Source organism: Hydra vulgaris, chromosome 09 (genome assembly GCF_038396675.1).
Source record: "Hydra vulgaris chromosome 09, alternate assembly HydraT2T_AEP".
Taxonomy (NCBI): domain Eukaryota; kingdom Metazoa; phylum Cnidaria; class Hydrozoa; order Anthoathecata; family Hydridae; genus Hydra; species Hydra vulgaris.
The window spans coordinates 28,657,098-28,674,016 of NC_088928.1; the positions used below are offsets into that span (position 1 = coordinate 28,657,098).

General features: G+C 28.1%; 1 protein-coding gene across 1 annotated transcript in view; it reads right to left on the reverse strand.

Moving 5' to 3' along the window:
* The window catches only part of LOC100202828 (endoplasmic reticulum aminopeptidase 1), a 69,741-nt gene that overhangs the window by 14,726 nt on the left and 38,096 nt on the right, over positions 1-16,919 (reverse strand). The window contains exons 7-11 of the mRNA XM_065805240.1: positions 12,603-12,851; positions 11,120-11,185; positions 9,078-9,143; positions 8,823-8,992; positions 3,323-3,402 (exon numbers count right to left, since the gene is read on the reverse strand). Coding sequence (XP_065661312.1) covers positions 3,323-3,402; positions 8,823-8,992; positions 9,078-9,143; positions 11,120-11,185; positions 12,603-12,851 — 631 coding nt within the window. The remainder of the gene's footprint in view (positions 1-3,322; positions 3,403-8,822; positions 8,993-9,077; positions 9,144-11,119; positions 11,186-12,602; positions 12,852-16,919) is intronic.

The following is a 16,919-nucleotide window of genomic DNA, read 5'->3' on the forward strand; positions in this document are numbered from 1 at the left end:
TATACAATCATATCAAAATAATATGATATACAATCATATATAAATAATATGATATACAACCATATATAAGTAATATGATATACAATCATATATAAATAATATGATATACAACCATATATAAATAATATGATATACAATCATATATAAATAATATGATATACAATCATATATAATTAATATGATATACAATCATATATAAAAAATATGATACACAATCATAAATAAAAAATATGATATACAATCATATATGAATAATATGATACACAATCATATATAAATAATATGATATTCAATCATAAATATAAATAAACAACTAACTACAATCATATATAATAAACTCATGACACGAAAAACACAAAGAATTGTAAAAATGTCTAATGAAGCAAATCAGAAAAAAAAAGTTTATTTATGATTAGAGCAAACTACTTAGAATTTCTATTAGTTCGATCTTTATGACAATGAGAATGAGATAGTATTAAGCAATAACAACTCTCTAATTTTATGTGATCTCATTAATTTGTCTGTTATAGCTTTTACTAGTAGTCACTTTGTTCCAAATTGTTTATTAGTTGATGCACCTGCTACAAAACTCTTCTAGATTCTTTATTTCGTTATAATTTACCTGCTATAACATGATGGATGAATACTTGTGACCAAATAAGACATGAAAATTTTTAAATAATTTTTGCAAAGGCTATCTATAGAACTGCTACTAAATTTTCAATAGCTCAGAATCCATTATGGATTGAACTTTTCTAACAACTAAGACCTGCTTGTAATCCACAATCTTGATACAAACTTGTAGGGCCTTAAGATCTTAAAAGGATATACTTAAAATTCCTTACATCTAGTTTAACCACCTCTAAAATAATTGTCTGGTTTTTTTTCATATGTTCTCAATTATAAAGCATACATTTGTTTAAACACCAAATAACATTGAGAAAATAAAAATTTGTTTGTCTATAAAGTATACCCAAAAGATGGTCAACTGCCTTTGCTATGACAAAAAGAAATAACAATCTAAAAAAAAGAATACTTTGCAGAGAAAAAGAATGAGAATACTTTGTATAACACAGTTTCATTTTGGTCAATGAGTGTAATTTGTGTCATTGGCATCACTTTGAAATACAGTTAAATCTGCAAAAGGAGATTTTTTTTTTATGTGTTTGTCATGCCTTGTTTATGGAAACTTTAAATAGGTTTTATAAAATATCTCTATAGAATTTTTTTGGATGAAATAAAATTGATAACTGAGGTGGTTGAAAGGCAGAGAAAGTTCAATGTGCATGATAAAAATTGTTGAATGCTCTAAGAGCAACAGTAACAAAAGTTGTATACAATATTAAAGTACAACAATCCGTGAAAAAAATAAACAGGCTTGTACTCCATTATATTGATATTGTACTCCAGCTCTCTGATAGTCTTTTAGATATGAACTTTTTTTCCATGACAACATTTAAAGGCAGTGGTGTACACTAGCGGTCGCCCGATGACAAATGTCACCCGAATCTTCCAAAGGGCTACTGGAAATAATATTTTAATGCAGTTTAGTTGCCCAACCGGGCGAGTCGATTTTTTTCTTCATTATTATTATTATTTCAATAATTCTATAAGCTAAGTTTATGCATCCAAATTTAAATTAAGCAAAATTTATGCGTCCAAAATTAAAGAAGATGACTTTTATCTAACATAATAACAACCACCTCTTCTGCGTACATATGAATTATTTATTATTAAAATATTATCTTGTTGTAACATTCTAAGAGAAATGATAAAAGTTAAGTGACGTAATTAAAAAAAATAATACATAAAAAGTTTGCTTTTATTTAACGTCTTTTTGCTACCAATCAAATTACGTTGCAAAAAACAAGAAACATTAATTTGAACAATTATCGCTCGATTTTTTTTTCTCTCCTTTATTATTCATAATGTAATCCTCATTAAATATAAAAAACAGTTGTGACAGAAAAAAAAATTTTCATGTTTTAAAAAAAATTGAGTTTAGGAGAGATTTTTACTTTTAGAGAAACTTTACTGTTTGAGAATTATGCAAAATGCAAATTTTGTTAAAAAATGGTGATGGACGACTGAAAACTTTGGCAAGTGACCGAGATTAGCTAAATTATTACTCTCAGTCGCCTGCCAGGCGATCGACTAAAATCCAAGTTTACACCACTGAAAGGTAACATAAAGAACATAACTACCATGAATATAAATTATAAGTCTTTATTGTAAACAATTTTTTTTTCATAAATCATCTTATTTCTTATGTAATAGGGCATCATTTGTTATATAACATGCCTTTTCTATATAAAATATTCATCTTTCACCATCTCATAATCCAGCATATTGAATCAACATCTCTGTGCACTCTGATTTCCACTCAGAAGATGTGTACATTGAATCAGTAATAGAAGGTGATGATGAAAGCAATACTGACAAAGATAATCTTAATCAAGACAATGTTAATTATTGAATAAAAAATATAATATTGAAAAAGTATTAAAAGCATTATTTATCACATGTAATAAAGCTGTTTAAGTAAATACTTTGTGAAATGTACTTTTATTTAATCTGCTGACTTCTCTTTTATACAACTTTAAATAGACTATTATATGAGTTTTATTAGAAAAGTGTTAATGAGGCTATATTAGGGACAATCTATTTATTAAGATTACAGAGTATAATCTATGAAATAATTAAAACTAAAACCTTTTTAAAACTTGCAACATGAAAAAATGGTAGTGGCCCAACAGCTTTGAAAGGTTAACAACATTTAAAAAAATTCTAAAAAGTGTGTAAATTTAAAAAACACCATTTAGTTTAAAATAAAATAGAAATTGGTTGTCTAAGATTATTGCTTATTTTTTCATCCTCGGTTAATAAAATAGGGTCTCATTTGACTGGTAAAAAATTACTGGTAAATTTACCAGATAATTTTTCCAATTAAAAAATTAGTGGTAAAGTTAGCATAAAATTTGAACTGCTAACAATGCAAGATAAGCAAATAAGACTCTGTTTTTATTGACAGGGGATGCAAAAATGAAAATTTACATAACTAGTAAGCTAGAAATATTTTGTTATAAAACAAAAAACTGCTTACATAGCAATCCTTCTTTTATTTTGAATGATTTCAATTATATTTAATTTATCTATTTTCTTTTAATATTTACTAGTATATTTACATTATTCAAGTTATATTATTCAATCATTACATTAACTATACAAAAGTTAAAAACAGACACAAGACCAAACCAACTCTAATCTATTTACAGAATATTGTAATTATTTTATGTACAGAAAATAAAAAAAATAGAAAAACCTGCTGAACGATTAAACCATACTAATTGCTTTTCTTTCTTATGCTCAAAATAAAAGGTAATTGGAACATCCCATTTGTAACTAAAAATAAAGTGATATAAATAAATTTGCAACCTAAAAACTTTGACTTAAAAATGACTCATTAAAATAAATAAAAAAGAACAAAAATTTTTGTAAATTGCGGGATAAAGCATAAATGGCAATGATATTTATCTGGCAGGATAAACTAGATATTGGTTGATTGATAAGATTGGCCTCTTCAATATACCGGTAATTATAAATGTGATTCTGAGAAGAAGTTTAATACCACCACTACATAAATTATGATTAATAATACTTTTTATTATGTTTAATAATGCAATAACAGTTTTCTTTATCTTAAATCTCCTATCACTTTATGTTTGTTGATTTTAATTATTGGTTTATGCATATATTAAGCTCTATTATATTTTTGTTTTGCTGTGGAGAAGTAAATATTCTCATTATTTTGTAAAATTAAACTTATGTTAAACAATTTTTATTTGGTGAAATACTATAATATATGCTATGAATCTCAGGACTTTTAACAATCATTTATTCAACCTCAGGACTTTTAATAATTGTTTATTCAACCTCGGGATTTTTTGCAACAAAAAGCATTAGAAATTGAAAAAATTCCTCAAAAAAAAAAAAAAAAAATTAAATACTAAAAAAAATTAATACTAAAAAAATTTAATACTAAAAAATTTAATACTAAAAATTTAATACTAAAAAAATTAAATACTAAAAAAAAACTTAATACTAAAACTGTTAAACTATTTGCCATCAAAAGATAAAAATGCTCCAATATACTCCATATAATATACTTAACACTCTAATATATTCCACTCTATTATTAATAATATTAACTAATTTTATTATATATTATACATTAAATATATATTATATATAGCGAAAATTTATATAAAATATTTATTATATATAGTATTTTAACTATTAAGTCACTAAGTACAATACTCACTCCATTGAGCTGCAAGAAAAACTAAAGAAAAGCATTTTATCATTACCAAGAAAGCTCAAAACAGAGGCACTGTGATTAACAATTATCAAAAGAATGAATTTTCATTAAAAAAAAAAAAAACATTGCAAGAATATGAAGCAACATGTTTAAATAAATTTAAAGATATAAAACTGATATTTAAATATATAAAGATATAAAGTTGAAAAAAAAATGTAAAGTTTAAAATTCATTAAAGTTTAGGAATTTAAAATATGCTTTGTAGTTGCTTTATAGTTATAAGTAATAAACATTACTTATAACATAAAAACCACAAGGTATATGTGTGCACCCACAAGGTGTGTTTGTGACTGCCACTAAGTTATAATCTTACTAAAGCAAGTAGGTGGAATAAAAAAATGATGGCTCAAATATTTTCTTGAAAATGCTGAATAGGGTGTCCTAAAATTTCACATGGTGTTTTTTCCCATTCTACTTGATGTCCTGATTCTAAAAATATAAAATTTTTTAATTTTACACTTCTTAAAGTGCTAGATGTAAAAATTGAAAAATTTAATATTTATAAAATTCCAATTGTTGTTTCAATATGCATATTATTCCTAGTAAGAAAGCTTGTGATCATTACATTTAATATTTTCTTGTGCTTATTGGAGTAGACAGTTTTTACTGTATACACAACACATACAAGTGTTCACAGTTAATAGTACAAGTGTACGCAGTTTACAGTTCTAGTGTACGCAGTTTGCAATATCCATTCTGATGAATGCTGAGATTTCAAATTAGAACTGTGTTTGTTCTTAAAGTTTTTTGTTTAAGATTTGTGTTATATTCTTTTCAAATTTCATCACTGTAAAATAATATTTACTAACCTTATTTAATTTGTATTAGCTTAAGTATTATTAAATACGATTTTGATAAAATGGGAAGAACTAAGTGTAAAAGAAAAGCAAGTAGAGAAAAGAGGAAGAATTCTATACAGACAAACCCAAAAAGGCTGACTTACCTTCTTAAATACCCACTGAATGAGCTTCCACAGAATCAACTTCCAAGTGTTGGCAGTGTGTTGAGACATCTGAAGTATGTCCGGTCAACAAGGTGACATAATAACAAAAGAATTGAATTTTCTCATGTTTGCCTTTTTAAAATCTAGCTCATGTTTTTATTTTATTTTAAATCTGCAAGATTCAAACCAACCAAGCAACTGGTTGCATGTCCACAAGCTCATGTAGGGTTTGATTTAGAAGAGATGTACCTTGTTCTACAACAAGTAAAAGATGCATTTCTTCATTTGTAATAAAAATCTGCAAAAAAGCTGGTTTTGGTGATTTCATATTGAAGGGAGCTTCTGTAAGAGAAAAGATTCTAAAGCTAGATCAGAAGTATAAAAAGATGCAAAAATTATGCAGTTTAAACTGGGATTCAAGTCAAGATAGATTTGAAAAGATGCAATTGGATTTTATTGAGGAAAGTAACTGTCTCTTCAACATTTCTGTTCCTAATATTGAGGATAAGATTGCTTCTGACTGCCTTCATTCTAAGAATGCAAAAGATGAGGATTTGCTTTTCTATAAAGACCAAAAGGGTGAAAGGAAACAATATATTTCAGAAGAATTAGACAAAAACCATCAAAAAGCCATGATTAACAAAGAACAAAGGTATCAGAGACTGTTGAGGATAAAAGTAAAAGAGAAACAGAAAATCAATACATACTTTGCTCCAGCAGAAATGCATGAACAGGAAAATTCCTTTGAGTATGAAAATTCTGACCCTGAATCTGATAATGAACCATTCTCTGAAGAAGATTCTGATAAGGAAAATATCCGACATAAATCTAAACCAAAGGCTTTCATACATATCAATGCTGAAAAACTGATAGAATGCACAACTGCAGCTGCTGCAAGATATAATGTTGGCATAAGGCCTCAAACTTCAATAGTAGCAGCTATATGTAAAAAAGGTGGTGTGAATCTGGATGAAATTAACTTATCAAGAAGCACAGTCCATAGAAAAAGGTTTGAACAAATTGAAGGATTAAGTGATCAGATAAGGCAGGACATATTTGACACATTGAAAGGAAAGAGACTTTGTCTTCATTTTGATGGAAAACAAGTGAAGCAGATAGAAGAACAGCTGAACATAACTGTCACAGTTGAAAGAATAGCTGTATGTGTCACTTCCCCAGACATAAAAGATACAGATGACATACTTGGGAGTGGTTCAAGCCAAGAGCTCCAAAGGTTGTTATCAAGTTGAAGTTATCCTTAACATGCTTGGATACTATGGTATTACAGATAAAGTTTATGCTATATGTTGTGACACTACATCATCAAATACTGGGATATTTTCTAAAGCTGTTGCCATTCTTGCCTCCAGTCTAGATGTTCCACTTTTATAGTTTATGTGCAGGAGACATATATTGGAAGTCCATATTTCACACTTCATGGAGGCTTTGACAAAACAAAGGGTCCAAGAAAAGATTTGTACACAAGTCCCTAACTTCTCTCTTCACCAACCAGGAGCCTGCCATGAAGCAAGATTCATGGCAGATGCATTGTATCTTCTTAAACTCACAATGACTTCATAGATATCTAAAGTCATGAATGAAAAAAAGAAAACCATGGTGGAAACTGCTTCCTTCTTTGTTGCAATCTGCTATACTCCATGGTTTTTGAAAGCATATCTTACTAAAAATGCTCCAAACAATGATCTTAATGCGTTTAAAGAAGTGTTTCATATTAAAAAGCAATATCTAGAGCTGGGACATGCTCAAAAGTATACAAAGACACACATGGTATCTTACTGAGGAGCTGGTTTTATTGGCTCTTGCTGATGCTAATTTAGACTATGAAGTAAAGGTAAAGATGCTCAATAGACTGTTGAAGTTTAATGTGCCAAAAAAGTTCAAGGTCGGCAAACCCCAACTTCCAACAATACAAGAATCAACTTAGCTGTTTAATTTTGTTGGGCCTCAAAGTTGGGTTCTATTGAAGGTTGCAGATATAGACACCACTGAAGTGGAGAGTCGGGTTGAGGACCAAAACACTCCTAGTCTTGAAAGTTTCATATCATTTGCGAAAACAGTATGTGCAGTATAAGCGTAAATGATTGTGCAGAGCGAAATATTTGGTTAATTCAAAATTTTGTGAACTCACACAAATCTGAGGACATGAAGCAAAATGTAATGCTAGTTGCAAGAGACAACAGAAAAAAGCTCACAAAGGAGATGACAAAGAAACAACTTAAAACTGTATGAATTACTTGTTAAATAAAGATTTTTTTCCGCTATATATTATTTACTCAGTTTCTGTCAAAAACCAATATTTTATCTGTTTTAATGCATCTACCTGTGTTAATGCAGATACAAACATTTTTTTGTGATTTTTGGACTTCTAGGGTAAAGGAGAATGAGAAAAAACTACAAGTAAGTTGAAATTCAAATATTTTTGAAATTTTGGGACACCCTAATGCTGAACTTGTATGAAAAATTGAATCTAGGTGAAATACTTCTTTATACTTTTCTTTTATACTTTTTTACTGATTTAAATTAATAAACTAAATCATAGTAATAATAATTTTGACTTCTCATGGAAAAATATATACATATAAACGATTGTTAGCATCTGCTAAGGTTGCTTTTCTTTATCATGCTCGCTATTACCTCATTCCTGATTCCACTCTCTTCTTCTAAAAGCAACTCAACTTAATAGTGGTCGCTTGCAGCCTTGTTAAGAGTGAATTTGAAAAAGTAAAATTTTTTCTAGTTTGAAAATTTTGAATATTTTTCCTATTTTCATTTAGAAATTAAGCCACTCTGAAATATATTGAAATATTTTGTCAAATGTTTTTCCTATTCTTATAAAATTACAGTTATAAATTACAGGGCTAAATTGTTAAACTAATTGGTATTTTCTAATTTGAAAATTAAGTTTTTCAGCTAAAAACTTAATTTTCAAATTAGAAAATTTAGTTCTATTGTTTCTAAAACTGTTTATTGTTTTTAAAACTGGAAAAGCTTGATGAACAATAAAAAATTTGAAAGATTTGATACTATTGGTTAAGTTTTACGTAAAAATTGATTAAATAATAAATATTCATAAAAATGTGATTAAATAATAAATACTCATAAAAATGTGATTAAGTAATACATATTTATAAAAATGGAAGTAAATTAATAAATATTCATAAAAATGCAGCCCTCGAAATTAGAAAAGATGAAGTCAGCAATTTATTGCCGACCTTAAACTGGTAGATGCAGACCTCAATTAGATGATTGAGTAATGAATTAAAAAATAAATAATTATTCAAGTCGTAAAATTAATTCATACATATTTTTATACTAAATGTGTATTAAAGGGCCAAGAGACAGAAGTATAAAGTCTTTCAGAGCCACTTGGTGAAAAAGCACATTGTATCAAATAGTATAAGCATGTTTAAAAATTGTGCATAATAATGATTGGTGATGAAGGTATTTAATATAAAAATGAAAAAATAAAAAATAACAAACTTAAAAGGTGATGCAGCTGTTTTGCGATCAACATCAATCAAAAAATGCTCTTGGGTGACAAGGCCTTTTTCACTTTGTTCGTGATTCTTTGTTATTGTGATTAGAGGGTATCCCATTTGTAGTGTCCAGGTGTCCATGACAGATTTTACATCAATGGTATTATTGGCAGCCTTGATAATAAAATTATAAAACTTTAAAAGCTATAACAATTACAGTACAAAAAAAACAATACAAAATTATGAAAAATAAATAAACCTTTGTCAAACATGCCCACAAATCATCACTAACAGCATTTTTAAACTTATATTTGTTTAAATAATCCTAAAAAAAAATTTTTATTTAAATAATCCTGAAAATACTTTAATTATAAACTATAATTCCTAAATAATTGTTTAAAAATCAACCTGGGAATTTTGTGGTCTGAATACCTTACCCTACTACCTTTTGCCTAAAGACTGAGATGCATTTCAAAATGTATAACAAGTATTAAGCCAGACAATTTCATACTTAAGGCAAAGGGAAATGTCATTCTAACAAGCTGTTTATATGTTTTACAAGCTATAAAACTGCTAATATTTGACATGATATTCAATATTTACATTTAACATTAATATATTAGCATATTTTCATTTTTTTGCAAATCAATTTTTTGAATAATGGAATACCGAGAGTGTTCCATTATTTTTTTTAAATTTAATTAGGTTACAAAAAAAATCATTTTTTCTAAAAGTTTGCTGACATTTGATAATTTATATATTGGTGACATTTAATAATAAATAAATTGGTGCATTTGATAATAAATAAATTGCTCTGTAGTTATTGCAGCCAAGTTTTGAGTCTTTTTTATGGATTTGTATAACAGTAGTTTTTTTTTTATTTGGGAGTATACTGGTAATGAACGAAAGATAAAATAGTCCAGAAAGTATGGGAGAAATATCATTTGCAAAAAAATTAAGAATAGAGATTAGAATACTGCTTGATCAGGAAGCCTTTCTATTGTTGAGAGAAAGAATAATAGATAATATTTTTGTTCTATAAATATTGATTTAAGATTAGGACTTACTGAAAGATTTTCAGTAAGGGGTGAGTGCCTTTTTTTTTGTAACTTTCTGGAACTGAAACAAAAGTGAATTAAAAGATTCTGAGATTTTGTTGGAGTCATGGATCATAGAGCTGTTAGAAGATAAGCAGGAAGTGAATGAACTAACAAATAAATAAGTTTATCTACATGGTTTGGTATTAGGAGTCAAAAGACTCCTAATACCATAGATTTTAAATTTTTAGCATTACCAGAGAAAAATTTTATATGGTTTTTTTACTTCGACAGATGAGTGACAAGTAAATTTTTATATGTTTTATAAGTTTTTTCAAGTCTGAGTTTGTTATTTGGATTCTTGAGTAACTTTTTAAACAATATATTATGTTTCTTAATGGATGTCAAGATTTTATATCAACGGTTTGAAACTTCTAATCAAGGAGCAATTGCTGACATTTTTTAATGGTGCATCTAAAAAAAAATTAAAACTTTTTAAACACTCTTCAAATGACTTATTAGTTTTACTTTTGTTGATGTTAATTGCATTAGTTAATTCTTGAAAAATCTTTACATAGTTCATCGTAATTTATTATTTTTAGTTTAGTTTGAAAAATACAGCACAAAAATACAATACATTTCACAAAAAATTATTTTGGTTGCCTCAAAAGAGATCAGATACTGTAGTTGCTAAATTTCATGAAAAAATATTTTTTTGAAATAGAATTAAATAAGGTAAGAAAGTTATTAAAAAATTCAGGTGCAAAATCAATTAGTTGGCTATTAAAAAAATCAATAATAAAATTTCCTATTAAAAATGTAGTTTTATATTTTCTACGGAAAGTTTTTCAAAAAGTGGAAGCAAATATAAATTAATAAACACTGGCATGCCTGTAAATACAGCCTACAACGAGCCGTCCCATAAATACAGCCTACAATGATGTTAGATTTTTTAGGAAATGTGATTTCCACAAACACAGATTATTAAAAACTTGGTTTATGCAAATAAAAATGTTATGGTTTATATTTAGTTTGCTTTTAGAAACTATCAGTTCTATACTATCTGATTTATTTACTTTAATACTATAACATTTATATATAAAACTTTGTGATTCAAATAATTTATACATCATATATAAAAGCTATATACATAGAACTTAATATTTATAAAAGCTATATACATAAAGCTTACTCAATATTTGTAAAAGCTATAGGTACATAGAGTTTACCTAATATTTATAAAAGATCAATAAAAAATACTTACAGTGAGGCCAGTGTGAAATACATCAGAGCCAAGAAAATTTTTCATCATTCGAATAATTGATGCGCCCTTAATAACCAATAAAAATTTTAGTGAACATTAAATTAACAAAAAAATTGATAAAAAATATTTTTAGGTTTTTGTAAGTTTTAAAAGGACTGCCAAACTTTTGCAATCGTTTGTCTACTTATTCACCTACTTTAGTAAATGCAAAGTTAAAGTGCTTAAAGTAGAAAATGCAAAGTTAAGTTAAAGTAGAAAATGCAAAGTTAAGTTAAAGTAGAAAATGCAAAGTTAAGTTAAAGTAGAAAAACATGTTTTTAATATTACATTAAGATACATCAAAGCAGTTATTGCAAATAAAGGCGGTTTTACAAAACATTAATACTTTATATATATTTTATATAAATTATTGTAATAACCAATAAATATTCAAAATGTTAAACTTTATTTGTTTATTTTTTATCAAGTATAACTTTATAAATGAAAGATCAAGCTTTAGATTGGGGTAAAAATTCATTTTTACATTATATTTACAAAAACGGATAGCTGGTCCTAATGTGATAGGCAACCACTGTAGTAAGCAAAACAAGTGAGCTATTGCGGATCTATATACGCTATAGTAGATATTATTCTAGATTAAATCAAGAAAGAAAACAAATAAGAATTTATTCATACATGAGACGCTAGCTCTTTAGAGGATTGCTAATTAAAGCATTTGTATTAAAGAGAAAGAGAAGCAACATTACGATGATGTGATAATGGTTAGAAGTTGGCTGCACATCAACCATCTTTACAATGCGTTTTTGCACCTTGTCTAAAAGAGAAAGAGCATCATTGGAAGATCTGCCCCAGACTACCTGACAACCAGCTGGCCTCAGAACCATAAAACTGATTTTTTTGAGTTGTACCCTCATTAGGAGATAATTGAATGAGTTGCCTAGTCATAAAAACAGATGAAACAAGTAAAATCCAAAATTGAGTCAAGAAGATCCAGCATTCAACATCCTAAACTGGAAACAATGTATTATAAATACATCTATGCCAGCCTAATAGATGAGAAAGGGGTGCGAGGCTGGTCAACAGATAGAATCTGTTTACTCTTTAAGTCTTTGCTTGGGAGGCCTTCTACAAGACAGTAACCAGATGTGTTTATCATCTGCCCATGATGATGATATTTTTATCGAGACAATATCTCTAGTCTTTACTCAACTAAGAGCCCTAAGGCAGTATTTGTTTCACAACACCCCCTGTCTTTCTAAAGTCGGAGTTAGCTTCTCCTAGTCTTTGCCTAAAAAAGCGTATCCTACAAGGCAGCAGGACATGAAGCAGATTGTACTGGGTTACATGTTATCAGTAGCAGGAAAACCTGACCTGACTTTAATTTAAGATTTAAGATTAGGATAATGTTTATTCTAAACATAACTATGTTAAACAATTATAAACATAATTATGTAATTAAAAAAATTAAAATAAAGTTAAAAACCTTATCATATGAAATTGTATCAAATATTTCATTTATTTGTGCAGGATCATTAACAGTTACTGATATGGGGTGAGAATTGCTACTTGAATCAAGAGTTAATGAATTTTGTGTATCATCAACAATAAATTGATCCATCATTTGCCAACTGGGTTCTGTAATGTTAGCACCAATGAATTCCACAAAAGCAGCAAATCCTTCATTCAACCAAAGATCATTCCACCATTTCATTGTCACCAAATTTCCAAACCACTAAAAAAAAAGTTTTATTGAATAATGCTTGTATAAACATATATGCAGGCCTTGGCGGTAAGCGAGAGCTTTAGTTTTTGCCCACACTCCCCTAAAACAGTTTACAGGAGCAATTTACGGCTCTCACAAAAGTATAACATTTTCTCTCAAAAGTATAACTATCATTGTAACTAAAATGAAAAACAAAAAGTCATTTTTATAAAAAAAATTGATTGCATAATAAACTTCAATGCTTTTTAAAAGAAACAGCTGTTACAAAAAAAGAAATTAAAAAAAGCGCCAATTAAAATGTCTTTTATATATATATATATATATATATATATATATATATATATATATATATATATATATATATATATATATATATATATATATATATATATATATGATATAGGCCGTGACTGTATATATATATATATATATATATATATATATATATATATATATATATATATACATATATATATATATATATACATATATATATATATATATATGTCCGTGACTGTATATATATATAGTCACGGATAAAAGTTTGGAAACACATAAAAAATTGCAAAACGCATTCTTTTATTCAAGTGAAAAATACCCAATTTGTAATAATATAAAGAAAAAAAAAGTAACAATAAGCACCATAGCTGATAGACTAAAAATAGTTCATATTGCACAAAAATAAAGTAGTTTGTTTAAATTATTTAGTATTTTGTATGGCCGCCACGATTTTTTAATACAGCTGCTATACGACGAGGCATTGAATGAATTAGTGAATGACAGTAATCTTTGGTGATACCCGATGTCCAGGCTTGCTTGACTTTTTCCATGAGATCAGCCTGAGAGGTTGGAATGCTTTCTGCCACTTTTCTCTTCATAGTGTACCACACATTTTCAATGGGATTTAGATCAGGCGAGTTACCTGGCCATGGTCCCAAGATTTCAAAACCTGATGATGTAAGCCACTGCTTCACTGCTTTAGTACCATGGCATGGCGCCCCATCATGTTGAAAGACTGTGGTTCCATGTATTTCCATAAAATTAGGCAATTTTTTTTTAAAAATACCTAAGTAAACATTGCCATTAATGGTAGTTCCGCCTGGCATATCCCAGAGACCTGCACAGCCAAACACTGATATTGCTCCCCAGATCATAAGCTTCTTTGGTTGTTTGACAGTAGACAACACGTACTTGCTATTGTGTGAATGTTGACTCATCAGTAAACATAACTCGTTCCCAATCATGCTCGGACCAGCCCTTGTATTTCTCACAAAATTGCAATAGATCTTTAATGTTTTTCAATAACAGCTTTGGCTTTCTTGCTGGTCTGCAGCTTTTCAAACCTTTTTCAGATAATCTTCTTCGAATAGTTTTGTAGCTCATTTCTGCAGCTTTCCGGTAGTCTACTTCTTATGAACCCAGATGTTGCACTAGGCATGCATACAGCAATCCTATAAATCGCACGATCATCTTGCACTGTAGTTCTCCTTGGTCGGCCAGAGCGAGGGCGTGATGAATACGGTTTAGTGTCAGGGATCCGTTTAAATGTTTTAACTAGCTGTACCAGGTGATATATTTATGATCTGCCCAATTGCTCTAAATGAATTGCCTTCGGATCGCAATATTTCTACCTGGGATATATATATATATATATATATACATAATATAGGCCTCGGTGGTAGTAAATGAGTGCGAGAGCAGAGAAGCGCTCTCATTTAACAAACATATTTCATAAAAAATTTTTAAATGCCTTATTCTCTGTTTAAATATATATAACATAATATTTACATACAATATATTGTACATATATATATATATATATATATATATATATATATATATATATATATATATATATATATATATATATATATATATATATATATATATATATATATATATATATATATATATATGTGTATATATATATATATATATATATGTGTATATATATATATATATATATATATATATATATATACATATAAATATATATACATATAAATATATATACATATATATATACATATAAATATATATACATATATCAGTGGTGTACAATGGATTTTTAGATGTTTGAGTTTTGACACTTACAGGTATTGTGCAAACTCCAAACTTTTGTATGTTTATGCTTATATCAAAAAATAATGTTTTGCAAAGAATTGGGGTGATTGGAGCTTGGGAACAAAAAAACCTTAATTTTTGGGCCCACCTGGCCCTTAACGTGGGAGCAACGAGTTTATAAAATATTTTCTTTACTATTTTTATCTAAATTTATATTCATCAACAAATTTCAAATTTCATGCAATAATCTCTTATTTTTCAAAAACTATGACCATATAAAGTTTTAACCCCCCTCAATTTGAAGGGGCTGTAATCATTGCAGGATCATAAAATCTGAACACTAAGAGATTATTGCATGAAACTTGAAATTTATTGATGAATATGAATTTAGATAAAAATAGTAAAGAAAATATTTTATTAACTCGTTGCTCCCACATTAGGGGCTGGGTGGGTCCAAAAATTAGGGATTTTTTGTTCAAGGCTCCAATCACCCCAATTCTTTGCAAAACATTATTTTTTGATATAAGCATAAACATACAAAAGTTTGGAGTTTGCACAATGCCTGTAAGTGTCAAAACCCAAACATCTAAAAAGCCAGTGTACACCACTGTATATATATACAATATATTGTTTTTATATTCATTTAAAAATGCAATTAAAACTGTCAACAAATCCAAAAAGAAAAAAAAATAACAATAAAAAGAGTTCTGACATCAATTAGTAAAAAAATTAGCATTTTATTATTTTTGTATTTATAGATATAATAAGATTTAACATCTATAAATACAAAAATAATTTGGTACATCTGAATTAAAAGGACTCACTTATGCCAATGTAAGATTTTTTAATGTATTTTCCATCTATTTTTTATCTAAATACTTTTACTATTTTAATTTTTTTTGTTCGTATGTTTTGTTATATTGATTTTATCAAAAAAATGAAAAAACATTATTACAAACTTTAAAGTGCATCTTATAAAAAGTTTATTTTTTTATAATTAAAAAAAACAACATCTTTTATGGATATAACTCAATTATTCATATTTTTGCTTGAATTTACGCTTGACGTAATATAACCCTTCCAATGTCTTTGTTTATATATATATAAACTTTATTCAGTCTTTGTTTATATATATTAGTGATGTGCGAAACTAAGATTTTAAGTTCGAAACGATTCGAAACGAAACTAAGCCACTTTCGTTCAAATTCGATTCGATTCGAAAGTACGCTGCACTGATATTGAAATTTGGAATTTAAATAGTAATAATTTATAGTGTGTGACAGAACACAGAACAGAAATGAAACATTATACATTTTATATTTAATAACCAATCATATTGCAGTATAATGTAAACAAAATACTAAGCAACACAGACTAGACTCTAGAGTCAAATAAAAGTGAATGAAATCAAATGAGACTAGTATCATACAATACAATTACAATGTGTAATAATTCAAGTTAAAAAAATCAAGTCAAGTACTTGCAATGCAGTGCATAGAATAAAGACTAGGACTAGTATTATATTTACAGTTATAGTTTAACAGATAATACAATACAAGTAAAAGTACAATGCTATAATGAATGCAAATGCTATACAGTTATGTAAAGTAGTAGTACATGCATAGGCAATTGTTCCAGAAAGTCCGAGACCTTAATCTACAGTGTACTGTACTGACTGTGGCTGGCAGGGCAGTCTGGCTTCGGTACGCTACTTCTATGTGCTATACTACAAATTTTCGTGAATAAAAGTTAATTCGGCCACATGCTCAGAGAGTAGATTACATCACCTTCTTGTAACAATGTTACCAGACGTCGAGTTCAATCTCTCCAAATTTACAGAAGTTGCTGGAATAGCCAATAGTGCCCTCGCTATTCTTGAGAGTTTCGGCAGACGGTGATGATTCCACCAATCAAGTACATTGGCATTCCTTCCAATAGGAGGTTCAATCATATACATTCTGACCTCCTCTTGCACAGAAGCTGCATCATCAACTGGCAGCATCCTATTTGCAG